We start from the raw sequence: 18,627 nt of genomic DNA, 5'->3' as shown, positions 1-18,627 counted from the left end.
GAATTATTCAAGCGTCGACCGCCGGAGTAGTGAGTGTGTGATTATTTTTAATACAACTCAGTAGAAATGCGTTAAGGTTATAATAAAGAAAATACCAACAAAAGGTGTTAAATTACACAATTACTCCGAAACACTTACAAAGTAAGTGAGGAAAGTTGCGTTATAAGGTGATTTTTCAATAAAGGTGAGTTTAAAACCTAAGATAAACTAAATACGTCTAATATTTCTTTTTCCTTTTGTTTTTGGTATTATATATAATATTGTATCAAAACTGATTGTAGGGATGTATATCTAGGGATTAGATGTAAAATAATAAATCTCGGTCCTCCCGTCCCCATAAGAATTCTGATAAATCTTTTATTAGTGCTTTCTAGGCTCCCTAACCTACCTTTTATACCGCTGTATCCTGCGCATAGTAAGGTAAGCAGAGGGAATCTGGAAACCTAGTGTTAAAACACTCGGTTCTTATTAAGACACTTCTGTTCCCCACTTTCAGCCAAATTCTGGAGGCATTCCGTGCTAAGTGTAGGAACTCAACGCCACGCTTTGCCTCGTTAGAAGAGCGAGGAAATTAAAATATTAAATGTATAATTTCCTCGAGTGGGAATCGTACCCACACCCATATATATCGCGCTTACAGTCACACGCTTGTGTCTCACCTCCCCCCAGGGCCTCCTACCCAAGTTTCAACTTTCTAAGTTCAGTAATTTGATTATGATCTACCAACTACCAAGTAGCTTTTACTTGTGGCCTTGCCCAGTATCCCAGTAGTTCCTGAGATTGGCGCGTTCGACCAAACAAAAATTTTAGCTTCATTTTATTAGTATAGATAGTATAGATAAAGCGAGCGTGTTATAATATTTAATATAAATAACATCTTTTCCTTATACATATTACTAAATAATATTGACGTAATATACAATTAAGTTTTTTGTTTGGCTGTTTCCAATAAATATAAGTTTTCGTACAATCCTATAGCCCTATATCGTAAAAAAATATCATAAGCTATAGTAGAAGTTTCCATACTTAAACGTTATTTTCTTCGTGAGTTTCCATAGTAACTAAATAAATATTATAATTTTTTATTATGCGCATTATCTCTTTCTTAAGAAAATATAATTAGTTAATTTTTAATTTCGGAAAGTAGGGAACGGAAGTGTCTTAATGAGAATGAATTTCTTAACACCAAGCTTCTAGGTTCCCCTTACTCTCCTCGTATGTGCGGGATTCAGCGTGAAGCTAAAAAAATAATTTACACGGTGTATCCCACATATAGTATACGTCAAATTCTCGTGACATTACCTGATGAGTGGTGGAACTCAACGCCGTTCTTTGCCTCGTTACCAGAGCGAGGAAATGAAAATATTAAATATTTAATTCCTCCGAGTGGTAATCGAACCCACAACCGTCGCGTTAACAGTCACAGGCTGGTGCTACGACACGACGATTAATAATTCATTATTTATATATATGTGTAATATAATAAATATGTACATATCTAATATAAGTTTTGTTTGTTTTCAGATAACAATATGTTTATTTGTTTACTTTTTCTGACCGGTGAGTGCTGTTTGTTTTTGTATCGAAAAATTCTATAGTTGATTTTTTTCAGAAATCCCAGTATACTATCCTCATAGTATTACGATGGATGCATGTTTGTTCCACTTTTATGCAAAAACTACTGAACGGATTTAGATGAAACTTCCCTTTATCTTATCATATGGTGTTGCCTTTTGTAAAATCTTCTTTTTTCACACTGTATTCCACGCACAGCATGGTAGGCAGAGGAAACCTTGTGTTAAGACACTTCGTTCCCCACTTTTCGCTTTCGCTTATTTTAATGGAGCCTTCAACCATCAAGAATCAATTTATTTTCCAGGTCTCTCCATCACATCTGGCGCTGGAATCCAGCTGTTGTTTCCAGAATTGAAGCAATACAACTATGTGGTGAAAACAAATGTGTCCACTGGTACCCTCAGTAGCGCTAGCTCCTGGACCCTGGAGGGACGATTACTTGTACTAGTGTATGATAACTTTACTAAAGTGCGATTTAAGTTGGACGGGTTAAAGGTGACTAATATTTATTATAGCGTACATGCATTTAGAAGGGTAGGAGAAAGAGTCTGTCTAATTTCTAAAACATTGTGTGTTGAGTGGCGAAACTCAACGCCGATTTTATCTTGTTGCTAGCATCATATTAATACACAATGTTTTGGAAATTGGTGGTGAATGGGGACCAAATTGTCTTAGCAATAGATTTCTCCCGGCTATCCTTTCATATAGAGGAAGCAGCGTGAAACTAAAAGTTATATATATACCTAAAACTGTTCAGGATAGATCGAAACAACAAAAATGTACTTCCCTTCAATTGCGATTAATAGATTCGCCCTTCAGTCATCGTCAGGTAGACTAATAAATGGCTACTTATGCCGTTTAAACAATTACGGGTGACATGTCAGTGCCAATTAAGATATGCTGAGCTAGATATAGCTTAATGTGGTCACCTCTTGCCTTTGGAAAATGGCTAAGTATATATTATAAAGGTGACGAGTTTGTTTGGTTTAACGAGCTAATCTCAGGAACTACTAGAACGAATTCAAAATTTTGTTTTGTATTGGATTTATGGCCTAAAGATAGTAAATTACATGGTAGACTGTAAAAGTCTACTGATTGTCGCTTCCTCTTATAGAGAATGTTTATGTCCTTTAATTTTTTTTAATATGTAAATTTTTATTTAAAATATCTAATAACCAATGAATAATTGTAAATCTCTAAATTATTGACTTGAAAAATAAAAGGTTCTGTAAGTTACTTGCACTGGTTCCTCTCAGGTCATTTACCTAAGTACCTAATCCGGCGTGGAGATCCTTTCTCTTTCAAAAGATAAAATTTATTTTTATTTTATCATTTTTATTTCGAATACAATTATGTGACTTTGACTTTATTATTACTATTTTTCAAAATTTTTACAGACATCAATGTATAGCCAAAGTTCTGGTTTCTTTTCTCAAAAAGAAGATCCTTCGAACTATTTAGAAGTACCCTGGGAAGCCGAATATCAGGTGAGTTTAAGCATTGACCAGATTAATAATAATTTATTAAAGTTTAAAGCGTTATTTTGAGTATTATACGTCATTTAACCCAAACGCGCCGAGCATTAAAGAACACATACTACTTTCATTTCAGCCAGAAAGTGGAGAACACAGTATCTTAACACTAGGCTCTCTCTGTCTACCTTGCCATATGGTTAAGAAATTAAGAAACAATATTAAAAATATGAAAAACAGTCTGTAGTGTGAGTCAGTCTCGCATATGAAGGGTTCTGTTAATAATGGCAAAAATGTCGGTTCTTGTTTGGGAGCTCTCTTAAACATTTATCTTATTTCTTTTTTAACGGTAACATAAATACATCATATGTGAAAATTTCAACTGTTTAACTATTACGGTTCATCAGGTATAGCCTGGTGACAGATGGACAGACAGACACACAGACAGAGAACACTTAGTAATAGTGTTCGCGACAACCGACGCGCATCATCGGCTGTGAACTCGTCACAACATGTTAGAGACTGTTTAGTTTGGCAAAAAGTGACGTCATACCACTCTCGTAATTTTGAATGTTATTATTAGTGTCTTTTCTAAATTAATAGTGTTTTTTCCTTTGTAAATAAGTAATTACATTAAATAATAAATATAAATAGATTTGGGTTCCGTTTTAGATAATAATTTTCGACTTTATATCTTATTTGTATAGTTGTACTATGATTTGCCGCATTAATCGCTTTTTATATAATAGTAACTTCCGTATAGTAAATTTTATTATTAATTATTGTTTGTCATAGTTTTCTGTAACAAAATAACAGATTTGTATATTCCTAATGTGTGTAATTAATTTTAGAGAGAATTTTCATTGTAAAAACTCATGTAAAATTCGTCATCGTAACAGCATTTTTCGTAATTTAATAATAGATAATACTTAAATAGTATAATGTTTTATACATAGATAGATAGATATTTTTATGTTCTTTTAATATGTATAAATTGTAAAAACATCCGATTTTTAGTTATTAAAATATAAATGTAAATGTGTGATAATCATAGTAAAAATATTGTTGTAAATAAAGATAAAACGGCTCGGTGGCTCGCGGCTCTCGTTACCGTTTAGCTCCGCGCAACGGAGGTGCGCGTCGGGCGAGACAGAGACAGTCGGCAATCAACGGTGAGCACAACAGGAAGAAGATAGAATCGGAACAAGACACGAATAGAGCCGACAGTCACCGACCGTTATACAGTGATCAACATCTTGTTTCAATATCCTGTTTCAACATCCTGTTTCAGTATCTTGTTTCAATGTATAGCAAGAACGTCTCGCAAGAACGTCTCACAAGAAGGACTCACAAGAACGTCTCACAAGAAGGACTCCCAAGAACGTCTCACAAGAACGTCTCACAAGAACGTCTCACAAGAACGTCTCACAAGAAGGACTCACAAGAACGTCTCACAAGAACGACTCACAAGAACGTCTCACAAGAAGGACTCCCAAGAACGTCTCACAAGAACGTCTCACAAGAACGTCTCACAAGAACGTCTCACAAGAACGACTCACAAGAACGTCTCACAAGAACGACTCACAAGAACGTCTTGGGGTCTCAGCATACTCCGTGTTCCCATGATCTGGAACCTATAGTGTGCAGGGCGTCAGCGGCTCATTCACTTGAGTTCCGCCCGTCCGGTACAACGTGCTGGTCCTTCGAGCTGGATCTGGGGACTCCTCACCGAAGCTGAAGCATCATCCGTCATCGTGCAAGTTATCGCAGTGCTCCGTCGCGCAAGTGCTCCGTCGCGCAGTACTCTATCGCGCAGTGTTTTCCGTCGCGCTCGCAAACGCATTCGCCGTCGCGTTTCGCATCCGTATCGACTGTCGCGCTCGCAACTGCGCTGACGTCACATATCCCGTCACGTCGTGAGTGTTTTGTGCATCCGCCTTCGTGAGTCTTCGTAAGTGCTCCATCGCGTAGTGCTCTCCGTCGCGCCGTGCTCCATCGCGCAGTATATTCCGTATTGACTGTCGCGCTCGCAACTGTGCTGAAGTCGCCTTACTCGCCTGAAGTCTTCGTGAGTGTTCGTGCATCAGCCTCTGACATCCGCCTTCGAGTGTTATCGTGAGTCTTCGTGAGTGTTCGTGCATCAGCCTCTGACATCCGCCTTCGAGTGTTATCGTGAGTGTTCGAGAACCTTCGTGCATCCGCCTTCGAGTATTATCGTACTACATCGCGCAGTGCTCTCCGTCGCGCAGTGTTCTCCGTCACATAGCGCTCTCCGCTGCGCTCTCCGCCGCCTCCGTTGGCGTCCGCATTGACTGTCGTGCTCGCTACTGCGCTGACATCTATCGCGCCGTAAGTCACGTCGTGAGTGTTCGTGCATCCGCCTTCGAGTATTATCGTAAGTCTTCGTGAGTGTTCGTGCATCATCCTCCGACATCCGCCTTCGTGTGTCGTCGTTCGTCTCCGAGAATCTTCGTGCTTCCGCCTTCGAGTGTCGTCGTTCGTCTCCGAGAATCTTCGTGCATCCGCCTTCGAGTATTATCGTTTCGTCTTGGTGAGTTTTACCAATTATCGTAGGTTTTTACTAAGATGCCTATCACAAGATCAAGAGGTCGATCCGAGGGATTGAGATATGAAGCCGACCCTTCATCTAGTCACACAGAGGTGACACACCCGCCTACGAATACACAAGAGGATTCCGAAATAGAAAAGAACTTAATAGTACCAAGTGACGAAAAGGAAGACTCAAGAATTATTTCAATTAACAAGGAGGAACAATTTGAAGGCACACAAATAAAGTCGACAACTTCGAAACGTGCAAACTCGAAGAAGTCTACGAAATCCAGACGTAGAGCAAGAAATGCTCGTGAAGAAATACTTCGCATCAAGCTTGAACTCGCGCAAATAGCTCTGGAAGATGCTGAATCAGATAGTTCAGAATCCCAGGAAGATAATATATCGAAAACCGACTACGTTAGCTCCTGGATTGAAGATAATGCACAAATCGTACAAAAATCACTTACACCATGTGCAGATGTTCCGAGGCAACCACATCCAGTGCCGTCATGCTATAGAATGCCTCAACATCCGAATATCGGCAACAATTCCGAAAATCAACAAGCAATACAGAGAGATTCAACAAAGGAAATAGAGGAGCTAAAAAAGGAAATAGAAAATTTGAAGAAAAGATGTGAAAAAGCCGAAACCGCTCCTACATCGTTGTGTATGAAAACAGAGGTACCTAAACCTACAATGTTACCTCCATCATCGTCATACAATTTTCCCGTCGCGTCCAAAGTCATCATGGATCTTCCTACATATAGTGGAGTGTTAAATGAATGGCTATCATACAGGGCCATATATGAAAACACTAAGGGATACTTCAATGAAGTCGAAAATACAGCCAGAATTCGAAGAAGCCTAACTGGAAAAGCATTGGAAGTCGTCGATACACAACTCATAGCTCATTCAAAACCGGATGCCATCATAGAAGAGCTTGAAATGAATTTCGGTCGCCCAGATGCAATCGCATATAGTGAATATGACAAGCTTCGATCTCTACCTCGTTGTGCTGACAATCCAAAGGAGATACATGCATTCGCCAGTAAGGTAAGAAGCAGTGTCAATCTGTTTCGCGCCCTCGATTTACACAACTTTATCACTGCGCCAGATATAACGAGAGCCCTTCGTGAAAAGCTACCATCGTCGTTATGTACCAGGTGGTACGAGGAACAAGCATCTATATTCAAACCAGACCTGACACACTTCAGCGAGTTTCTCACCAAACAAGCAGCATGTCGCACACCTTATTCAACGGAGATCCCGCACTCAGAGCCTACTCGTCGTGTGATACATAGAACGCACAACACTACTGAAGAAAGGAAAACTAATAGATTTCATGGAATGGTGAAAAGTATGTGCAAAATTTGTAACAAAGAAGGTCATCACAGTATTAGCTGCAAGAAATTTCAAGATGCCAACTCAGATAAAAGATGGGAACTCGCCAAAGAACACCGACTGTGCTTCAGATGCCTGCGGTTCCGACAATCAGGACATTCCTGTAAACCACAGAAGTGCAATATTAAGGGATGCATCGGTACTCATCATCGATTACTACACTATGATAAAAAGGAGAAATCAGAAAATCGAAATCAACAAGAAGAAAAAGAAACCGTGGCCAACGCATGGATACCATCAAAGGCGCATGCTTACCTTAAAATCATACCAGTCAGAGTTCATGGACCGGCGGGAGAAACCTCTGCATACGCTCTATTAGACGACGGATCAACTGTATCTCTCATAGATGAAGCTTTGGCAAACGAAGTCGGTGCTGAGGGACGGCTGGATCCTTTAAAGATGGAAGCAATCGGGGATATAGTTATTGAAACGCCGGGATCAAGGCGTGTTACCGTGACACTTGCTAATTCACAGAAAAAGAAGATTAGCTTTACAGCTCGTACCGTTCCGCATCTTAATCTTTCCCCGCAAACAATTCGTGAAGAAGACTTAGCTGCCTGCGATCATCTAATAGATTTGAAGAACCAGCTCACCTACGACTCAGCCACGCCTAAAATTCTAATTGGTCAAGACAATTGGAATTTACTACTCGCCGAAGATGTCCGTATAGGACCGAAGAACCAACCAATCGCTTCACTGACGTCGCTCGGATGGGTGCTCCATGGTGCGCACAATAGGACATTGGGTCAGAAAATCCATTTCGTCAATCAAGTTACTGCTATTGAAGATAGAATGGATGAACAACTGAGAGATTACTTTGCCTTGGAATCTCTTATCATTAATCCGCGTCGGCCAGACTCTGATCCAGAAATAAAGGCTGAAAACATTTTGAAGAAACACACACACCGTTTACAAGATGGGCATGTTGAAACCACACTTTTATGGAAATCAGAGAACAGCATCATGGTTAATAATTATGAGTCGGCGCTGAAGAGGCTCATATCAATAGAGAGAAAAATTGATCGTGATCCTGAACTGAAAAGGAGATACACCGAACAAATGGAATCACTCGTCCAGAAGGGCTACGCTGAGGTGGCACCTAAAAGTATCTCTCCAGGCAGAACATGGTACCTGCCACACTTCGACGTGCAAAACCCGGCTAAACCAGAGAAGCTTCGCATTGTTCACGACGCCGCTGCTAAAACCAAAGGTATGTCACTAAACGATTTCCTCTTGACTGGACCAGACCTTCTTCAATCGCTTCCTGGAGTCATGATGAGATTTCGCCGTCATGCTTTCGCTGTATCAGCCGACATAGCCGAAATGTTTATGCAAGTCAAAGTAAGACCTCAAGATAGGGATGCCCTTCGCTACCTGTGGAGAGGACACCGGCGGGAGGGAACTCCTGAAGAATATCGCATGACGTCGCTTATATTTGGAGCTGCGAGTTCACCATGCACCGCGATATTCGCTAAAGATTGGAACGCAAAAAGGTACATCGACACGCATCCAGAAGCAGTGGAAGCTATCATCCACAACCACTATATGGATGACTACCTAGACAGTTTCCGAAGTATAGAAGAAGCTATAGAAACTTCCAAAAAGGTCCAACATATCCACGGAGAAGCTTGTTTCAAACTCTGCAAGTGGGTTTCAAATATCCCGAAAATAATAAATGAACTTGAAAAACAATCAAATATGACAGAAACTATTAACCTGGGTACCAAAGAAGAAAAGATTTTGGGTTTAATGTGGAGACCGTCAACCGATGAATTACGATTCAATTTAAAACTAGCAAGATTACCGCCCAGTTTATTAAAGAAAACAGCTCCTACGAAGAGAGAAGCTCTGAAGATAGTTATGTCACTCTATGACCCACTTGGTTTCGCTTCACCCGTTACTATTCGTGCTAAACAAATTCTTCAAGAATCTTGGCGAAGAATTATAGATTGGGATCAACATCTGGATGAAGATCTTTCCAAGCAGTGGGCAGAATGGATGCTACACCTTCAGAAATTGAAAAATGTGAGCTTACCTCGATGCTACTCTGGTTATAGTGATGCCACATCTGTACAACTACATATATTCAGCGACGCCAGTGAAACAGCCTACGCAGCAGCTGCCTACTGGAGGGTGGTTGCTCCGGATGGAAAAGTCCAAGTCAACATGATCATGGCTAAAGCGAAAGTAGCCCCGCTCAAGGTTATGTCAATTCCTCGTTTAGAACTACAAGCAGCCGTCATGGGAGTTCGCATAGCAGAAGCTGTCATAAAAGAACATCGTATTGCGCCGGAATGCAAAATCTTTTGGACAGACAGTAAGACAGTTCTGACGTGGATAAGAAATGGAGCCAGGTCTTATAAGCCATTTGTCGCACATAGACTAGCAGCCATTGAAGAATATACCAAAGTTGAAGAATGGCGTTGGGTACCTTCTAAGCTCAATGTCGCCGATATAGCCACCAGAGAAGTACCATCTGATTTTGGAGCTGATCATGAATGGTATCACGGGCCTGCCTTCTTGAAAGAAAATCCGAGTACCTGGCCTATCGAAAAACCGGTCGTGTCAAATAATACTGGTGAAGAACATACTTTTACCGTTAAAGAACTCCAGCTGAAGACAAAATTACGTGAAGCAATTCCTGATCCACAACGCTTCTCAAAATGGGAGCGACTACTTCGTGCCACAGCTAGAGTCTTGCAATTTTTAGATATTTGCAGAAATAAAAAAGAGAAGATCTTTTATAAGCGAACACGTAGAAATATGGAATCAGATCCTACGTGGAACAAACGAAGAGAAACATTGCAAAAGAAATCTACTACTCTACATAGCAAGAAATCTATGGATTCCAACAATTTTCTGATATTGGATTCGAAGTACATTACAAAAGCAGAAAATCTTCTCATCCGAACATCTCAAGAAGAATCTTTCAATGAAGATATCACAGACTTAAGACACAACAGGACTATTGCCAAACAAAGTCGCCTTCATTCATTACCCGTAGAACTCCGAGATGACATTGTCGTTCTTCGCAGCCGTATAGCCGCCGCCGAGGGAATAAAAGACGAAACAAAGAAACCACAAGTCTTAGATGGAGATAACTACATCACACAGTTATATATTGATTGGACCCACCGTTGTCTTCACCACAGCAGCACCGAAATAATAGTAAATGAAGTACGTCAACATTTTTGGGTAATTCGTCTTCGTCCCACCGTGAAAAGGATAGTTCATCAGTGCCTCAAGTGTCGTATTCGCAAGGCACAACCCCCACAGCCTTCTACGGGTGATCATCCTAAATCCCGTCTCGCTCATCATCGAAGACCATTTACATACACCGGCTTAGATTATTTTGGCCCTCTCACAGTAGTCGTCGGCAGACAACACGTGAAACGTTACGTCGCACTCTTCACGTGTCTTACCACTAGAGCAGTTCACCTGGAAATCGCCGCCAGCCTAAGCGCAGACTCTGCCATACTTGCATTGCGAAGATTCGCTGCACGTCGAGGATGTCCTTCCGAAATTTACTCAGATAATGGTACAAACATGCATGGAGCAGACAAAGAACTTCGAGAAGCATTCAAAGAAGAAGCCAGTCGTCGAGGCATCGCATGGCGTTTCATAACACCATCTGCACCATTCATGGGAGGCGCATGGGAACGTCTTGTTCGCTGCGTGAAAACAGCTCTATACACTATTCTTCGTGAGAGATACCCCCGAGAAGAAATTTTGGCTACATTACTCTGCGAAGTAGAATATACTGTGAATAGTCGTCCCCTCACACATGTTTCTGTAAACAATGACGACGAAGAATCTATAACACCCAATCACTTTTTACTTGGGGGTTCAGCTCGTCTACCTGTACCTGGCACATTTAGTGAGGACGACATCGATAGCAAAAAGCAGTGGAGACGCTCACAGATATTAGCGGACATGTTTTGGAGACGCTGGGTTCGCGAATATCTCCCTGAACTTCAACACCGGCGGGAGCCTCATGGTCGAGGCCCTACTTATGAAATAGGTGACCCGGTACTTATAGCCGACTCACAACTTCCAAGAAATACGTGGCCAAGAGGACGCATAGAAAAAGTATATCCAGGTGCAGATGGACAAGTGCGAATAGTTGAAGTACGCACTAAGGGTGGTCTTCTGAAAAGGCCAACCAAAAAACTCGTTCCGCTTCCAAAGTAAGAAGACGTCGTCGCTCACCGCGGGAAAGATGCAGCATCACATCGAGACCTGATTCTGCACGGCGGGAGAAATGTTCGCGACAACCGACGCGCATCATCGGCTGTGAACTCGTCACAACATGTTAGAGACTGTTTAGTTTGGCAAAAAGTGACGTCATACCACTCTCGTAATTTTGAATGTTATTATTAGTGTCTTTTCTAAATTAATAGTGTTTTTTCCTTTGTAAATAAGTAATTACATTAAATAATAAATATAAATAGATTTGGGTTCCGTTTTAGATAATAATTTTCGACTTTATATCTTATTTGTATAGTTGTACTATGATTTGCCGCATTAATCGCTTTTTATATAATAGTAACTTCCGTATAGTAAATTTTATTATTAATTATTGTTTGTCATAGTTTTCTGTAACAAAATAACAGATTTGTATATTCCTAATGTGTGTAATTAATTTTAGAGAGAATTTTCATTGTAAAAACTCATGTAAAATTCGTCATCGTAACAGCATTTTTCGTAATTTAATAATAGATAATACTTAAATAGTATAATGTTTTATACATAGATAGATAGATATTTTTATGTTCTTTTAATATGTATAAATTGTAAAAACATCCGATTTTTAGTTATTAAAATATAAATGTAAATGTGTGATAATCATAGTAAAAATATTGTTGTAAATAAAGATAAAACGGCTCGGTGGCTCGCGGCTCTCGTTACCGTTTAGCTCCGCGCAACGGAGGTGCGCGTCGGGCGAGACAGAGACAGTCGGCAATCAACGGTGAGCACAACAGGAAGAAGATAGAATCGGAACAAGACACGAATAGAGCCGACAGTCACCGACCGTTATACAGTGATCAACATCTTGTTTCAATATCCTGTTTCAACATCCTGTTTCAGTATCTTGTTTCAATGTATAGCAAGAACGTCTCGCAAGAACGTCTCACAAGAAGGACTCACAAGAACGTCTCACAAGAAGGACTCCCAAGAACGTCTCACAAGAACGTCTCACAAGAACGTCTCACAAGAACGTCTCACAAGAAGGACTCACAAGAACGTCTCACAAGAACGACTCACAAGAACGTCTCACAAGAAGGACTCCCAAGAACGTCTCACAAGAACGTCTCACAAGAACGTCTCACAAGAACGTCTCACAAGAACGACTCACAAGAACGTCTCACAAGAACGACTCACAAGAACGTCTTGGGGTCTCAGCATACTCCGTGTTCCCATGATCTGGAACCTATAGTGTGCAGGGCGTCAGCGGCTCATTCACTTGAGTTCCGCCCGTCCGGTACAAATAGGACCCTATTTGTTTTACCCTTCGGGTTACGCAGTTATATTACGCAGATTTTTATACATTTTATTTTATTTCACAGGAAAATGGCTTCATCAATGCATTATATGTAGGTCCTGAACCGGTGTGGGCGACGAATGTCAAACGAGCGGTTGCCATAAATTTTCAGCTGAAGAAAGAGAGCGGTTCTTATACGAATGAAGAGGTAATTTAGTTTTAAATTTTTACAATCATAGATTAAAATTAAATTATGGAAGCAAAATCTATTAGAAAAAACTTCAGTAAAATTATAATCAAAACCTTCTTTATTCAATTATTACCACGTAACTAAAATTATGATAGTAGTCTTACCGCATTGACATATTTAATTAATTATTTCGTCTTTTCTTCAATACAGGCATGTCTGTACGATAGCTGTGTGATGGTGTATACAGAACATAACAATATCATAAGGAAATACACATCCTACCAAAAAGCTTCACAAGGAGCCCAAAATAGTTGGAGCTCTGTTCCATGGGAGAACTATGGAAGAGGAGCGGTGAGGATATATGATTTTCTGTCACTTCACGCTGTCAGTCAGAGGGAACATAGTGCTAATTTAATTTACTCCCTTTTTAATACGCAATGTATAAATAGAGAGGAAATTGGAGAATAGTGTCTTAACACTAGGTTTCTTTTGAGTACCCTGCTGAGTACAGTAATCAAAAATATATAAAAATGTTTCAGCCCGAAAGCATAGCAACTTCTGAACGAATATACGATTTAAACGAAAAAGGACTGAATAACCTGGATATGCACGGAGTGTTCCAATATAAGGTGAATGGACACGTGTTCACGGTGTCGTCCGAGTAAGTACTGCACACCTGTATTAAAATTGAAAATGATTAATAAAAAATTACCGCAGCCTTGAGTTTTGACAATCGGCACGCAATATCTCGAAAGTTAGGAGGGAATGAGTAATGATGTCTTAAAATTGTGTCTTAAATGTCGTGAAGCTACGCACCTGCATCTCTTGGATATTGTTCAAACATTATGCAAGTGGTCTAGTTACCAGAGCGGGGATGATATGACAGCAACATTAATGTCTTAAATATCTTACTTTCATTCCATATTTTTGTTATTATTTATCAGATTATCCCTTTACTTCGACACTGCCTCGCCATCATCCGGTGTTGAGAAATTGAACGTGACTCGCACCGGCATACAATACGAGGCCGGCAACTTTGACGACTGGAGCACAGGCATACAGACTATCACTCAAGCAGAACTGGCCAACATGACTTACAAGGTACATAAGAAGTAACATTTTATTGGGGAAATCTTTCATAAAAGTCTAAACTCTAGAGTTTATAAGCATATATCAAATAGAAGGAAAAACATATTATCTATATTTTATGGTAACTATGTCGTAGCTTAATATAAAAGATATTAGAATTAAAATAAAAACAAATTATATTTCTTCAGGTACTTCTTAAAATTGCACGCAAAGGTATAGATTCTTACAACATTGAAAGGAATGCATCTCTTATACACAGTATGGACTTTATCGATCTGTCAAAGTAAGTATGTTTTATATATTATACATACAAATATACATACATACATAGCTTCACGCTTTATCCCTGGCGGGATAGACAGGAAGAAATACCACAATATATGAGTAGACCTGGTATTCTGAACACGGTTTTTTAGGTCCATTTGTAAATATGTAACTTTGTTATCAGGTAATAAAAACTAAGAAACTGATTTTCTAAGAATTATATCATTATGACACTTACCACATGTACGTATCTTAGATGATAATACAATAATGTTGATGGGGCCAGGATCTGAACATTGGAACTTATTAGGGGTTACTAATAAACCCCTAGGCTCATATTATTTATAGTCCTAAGCACATCCTAAAGCACTTGTAGCATTTAGCGTATAATGGTGGAGCATTATACTTTCTTCATACTCAGGAAATTGGAAGAAATGAAACAGACATGCTCTTAGCACTCCGTTATTACTCTCAAATTTTACTCGTAGAAAATATTAAATCTCCTTCACCAATGTCACAGTCTCCAAAGCACCTGTAGCTCCTATGGTGTCGCAGGGGGTGGTGGGCGGCGGTGGTCACCTACAATCAGGTGACACGTGCGCTCGTTTGCTTTGTCTTTTCCATAAAAAAAGAAATAAAAGTATCATAGTCTAAGTTTTCATCTTGTCTTATATACATTTCACAATGAAACACTATTTCAGCTTAGTAACTCGACTGTCATACACAAATCTAATAAAGCTCTTCGAAGACCTAGTCCTGGGTACGAGCTATGAGTTGGAAACGGCGAGAAATATATTTTTGGAAGTGTTACCGCACGGTAGGAGTGACGCGTGCGCACGATTCATCAAGTACTTAGTGGTTGAAGAGAAGGTACCTTTATTATTTTAAAGTCCACATAAAATTTAGCAATTGTTGATTCTGCCTGTTGTTTTTGCGGAATTTAACGCCGAACTTTGTCCTGTAGCAGAATGAAGAGAAGGAAATAATTTATTTTCCCAAAGAATCGAACCCACAATCATCTCAGCTAAAGCTTCAAAAATTTTAATAATTTTAAAATGTGAAAGCCAAGTAAAAAAATATTCATTCATACCAAAAGTTATAATTTTAGGAGAAAATAGAAGATGCGACAATCATATCCATCATAAGAAAATTACCATTCAACATAGCAAATCTGAGTCAAAGTCTACTCGAGGAGTTGGAGACTTTCACCAAATTAGGTCTGGACTTTCCGGCGGAGATACGGCATGCTGGTATATTGTCCTTCGCCACACTGGTCTCCAAAGCAGCTGAAATTATGAAAGTTAAACAAGACTACATGGATACTATAGTTGTCAAGTACTTTAGAATGTATAGCGGTAAGTTCTTTATACATTTTAACATATTGTAGACCTAAATAGCAGAGGTAAACGCGACGGCAGTGGGTTCAATTCCCACTTAGGGGAATACATTTTCATTTCTTCACTCTAAAAAGAAGATAAGTTACGATAAAATTTTGACTTAGAAGAGTAGACAGGAGGAAAGTAGTGTTAAGACACTCTATTCCCCATTAAAATGTATTAAATGTGTGAAAACATTCATATATATTATATTTTTTCCAGATTGTCCTCAATACCGAGACCGTATGGTTTGGCTTCAGGGCTTATGCACTTTGGGCTACACCGCCGACTCGTATATTCGTACTATTTACGCGGACAAATCAAGGAATCGCCACGAGAGGTTATGGTCTTCATTGGCTTGTGGATTGGAGTCACGAGGTTATTCGGTAAGTTATGGGGATGTTTAAGGTACAGAAAATATTTTTTAAACAACAGTAAAGAATTATGTTTTCAAGTTGGATTTCAATTATTTTATTAAATTTTAAACGATTGTTGAGTTCAAATTCTACATCGCAGGGGCAGAAACGTACGTCTGTAAATGTGATTGTTGTGGAATCCATTTCCACGTACGCAATGTCTCTAGAGTTCGGCGGAAAGTGGGGACTGGAAGTGTATTAATGGGAATGGAGTGTTTTAACACTAGGTTACCTGGTTACCTCAGTCTACACTGCTATGTATGGCATACAGGTGAAGCTAATGTTACCTACTAAATCTGTCAGGGAAATTTCGGGAACTTGGTTATGTATTTGTAGCCACTCTAGCACGCCGACAAAGCCAGGAGTTAAAAGGTAGTCAATATATAATTTTACGTTTACAGGCACTTGAAACAACTTTACCAGTCCTCCTTGATGAAGAAGAGCATATACAGCTTCGTATCGCGTCACTCCACGCGATCCTCTCCTCGGGCATAAGAGAGAGTGATTTTCTATTTATACACAACTTCATTACAACAAGTAGCAGTAAAGAGCTGCAAAGGTTTTGGTATACGACGGTGAAGAATTTGGAAACTAATAAATTCTTCAGCAGATATAGGACTGTGTAAGTGTGTTTTTTTTTATAAATTTTCTAACTGTAAGCGATAGGTTCTAGATTTTAAGTACAATCATTTGTATAGATCGTAAATAATAATTAAGGGATAAATATAAAATTTGGCTTGATTTTTTATCACACACTAAGTAAATGCTAGTTTTACTATACTTAAAAAAAAGCGTAATTAAGAAAAAGGTTAAGTACTGGAACCTGACACAATTTTAAATTATCATATTCTAGAAAAGTTATATAAATTTCAACGCTTATCAATGAAAGTTAGTAAGAAAAATGATTTTTTTTTCAACTTTTCAGAGCCGATTTCATCCCGTTCGTCGCTCAAGATGTCAAGAACCCAGACACCACCTACTGGGCCACCAATAACTATATAGTATCTAACGGAGAACTAGGGCCGTGGATACAAATCCTGAGTGTGGGGGCGGAACCAGCACCGAGTTTGATTGAGCTTTCCGTTGCGAGTGGTGGCAGAAGACCTTATCAAGCTTCGGTGAGCAACGTTTTATTTTGAGCTTCACGCTGTATCTGCACATGGCAGGATAGCCAGAGAGGGCCTGGGAACTTAGTGTTAAGACACTCCGTTCTCATTGCGACATTTCCGTTCACGAGGAAATGAAAATATGTTACCGTCGCGTTTGCCACGATGGCCTCAACATGTATTAATAAATACAAAACAGCTTCACGGCTTTCCCCGTATAGCAGGGTAGGCAGAGAGAAGGTTGAGTTCTCGTTGAGTGGCGGAGTTCAACCACGACACTACCGAAGAAATGAAAATTAATTAAATATAATTATTCACCGCAGTAGATATCGATCTGATCGTAGTGTTCAGTTTGGCGGTTTCCCATTGCTATGACGGCCTCAATTTTCGACGAAAATTTCTTTAAATTTTAACAAGTCACCATGTTTTCATCGAAAACTTTTATTTGCCAATATAATTGATGATTTTTACGTTTTGTTAAAGAATACAATTTATACGTTTTATATAGGCTAATGGGTTTTATCTGCCCATTTCACAAGAAAATATGGAATAATATATAAATAAGAAAATAACTAAAAAACACGCATTTCTACACCAAGTGATACAAATGCTATAGAATGTGATCGGAGCTATAAATTGCGTCTAATCTAGATTGGTTTACTAGAAACGTTTGAAGAGCTCCAATATTCAGGTCCTGGCTACATCACCGCCTACGCTACATATCAAATTGACATTAAATTACATAGTTTCTTTGCTTTTTAAAATTCCAGGTCTACATCATAGCGGAGGGTATATCATCCAATCTGTTCAAGAAAATGCACAAGTTGAATAGAAAAAATGTGAATGTGAACCGGCTTGTGGAAATTTTGGAAAAATTGAAAGTGTCCAGCTTAAAATCACCTGAAAAGGTAAGAACTTCAAATGACAATGATGAGAATGAGTGGATGACCTCCGAAAAAAAGTATCAAGAATATTGGAGTAAAGTTACTATGACTGTTGATGACAGTTGTCGATACAAAAGAAGTATGCAGAGAGACCGTAACGTGTTACCGGTATCACGGGCTATCACGCCAAACGCTATGGCCTCTGCGTACCTCTTTGCCACTGGCTATCCCGCTGGGGATAACAGGCAGAACTCACAGCAGGGTATAAGAAACTTAGTCTAAAAACACTGAAGTGTTCTTTGGTCGAACTCAACGTCGCGCTTAAGTTGCAAGTTGCGAGAGAATGAAAATAATTTATTCTACCGAGTATAAATCGAACCCGCAACTGTCGCGATTACAGCTTTATTCTGTCCATATACAAACCGCTACTGTAACAATAAATATGTATGTTTGTATGTATGTGAATATTTAAAATATATTTTTCAGGTACACATCGACATTGTGATAAAGATTCATGACAAAACCGTGTTCGCGAGTCACGTCAATCAGTCACGGTTTGACAGCTGGAATGGACGCGATCGTAGGTTTCTCTTATATTGCTATATTTTTTACTATTAGGTTGTTTGGTAAAAATATTCTAGAACTATTTTAAGTTAAGTAGAAAAATGTAAAAGAAATAAAATATATTACTTCAGATAAAAAATTGAATGTGCTACGTTTATTCAATTTGAACCTACACCTCTTGTTTATAGTCCCACTGACTGTTAAGCCATAGGTCTTTTCAATTTACGTCAAAATTCTTATACACGCACCTATATA

At 39.2% G+C, this 18,627-nt stretch overlaps 1 protein-coding gene across 1 annotated transcript in view; it reads left to right on the top strand.

Moving 5' to 3' along the window:
- Window positions 1-18,627, top strand: part of cv-d (vitellogenin-like lipoprotein) — a 28,592-nt gene continuing 9,965 nt past the window's right edge. The window contains exons 1-16 of the mRNA XM_085200335.1: window positions 1-184; window positions 1,525-1,560; window positions 1,880-2,070; window positions 2,973-3,062; window positions 12,569-12,691; window positions 12,884-13,024; window positions 13,213-13,334; window positions 13,618-13,774; window positions 13,951-14,045; window positions 14,728-14,896; window positions 15,135-15,381; window positions 15,625-15,788; window positions 16,220-16,440; window positions 16,744-16,936; window positions 17,695-17,832; window positions 18,295-18,388. Coding sequence (XP_085056461.1) covers window positions 1,533-1,560; window positions 1,880-2,070; window positions 2,973-3,062; window positions 12,569-12,691; window positions 12,884-13,024; window positions 13,213-13,334; window positions 13,618-13,774; window positions 13,951-14,045; window positions 14,728-14,896; window positions 15,135-15,381; window positions 15,625-15,788; window positions 16,220-16,440; window positions 16,744-16,936; window positions 17,695-17,832; window positions 18,295-18,388 — 2,173 coding nt within the window. The 5' untranslated portion in view covers window positions 1-184; window positions 1,525-1,532. The remainder of the gene's footprint in view (window positions 185-1,524; window positions 1,561-1,879; window positions 2,071-2,972; window positions 3,063-12,568; window positions 12,692-12,883; window positions 13,025-13,212; window positions 13,335-13,617; window positions 13,775-13,950; window positions 14,046-14,727; window positions 14,897-15,134; window positions 15,382-15,624; window positions 15,789-16,219; window positions 16,441-16,743; window positions 16,937-17,694; window positions 17,833-18,294; window positions 18,389-18,627) is intronic.

This window comes from Heliconius melpomene, chromosome 17 (genome assembly GCF_056956725.1).
Source record: "Heliconius melpomene rosina isolate 202511_hmr_F chromosome 17, ASM5695672v1, whole genome shotgun sequence".
Classification (NCBI taxonomy): domain Eukaryota; kingdom Metazoa; phylum Arthropoda; class Insecta; order Lepidoptera; family Nymphalidae; genus Heliconius; species Heliconius melpomene.
The sequence above is the reverse complement of the archived record's forward strand: the minus strand, read 5'-3'. Positions and strand labels throughout refer to the sequence as shown.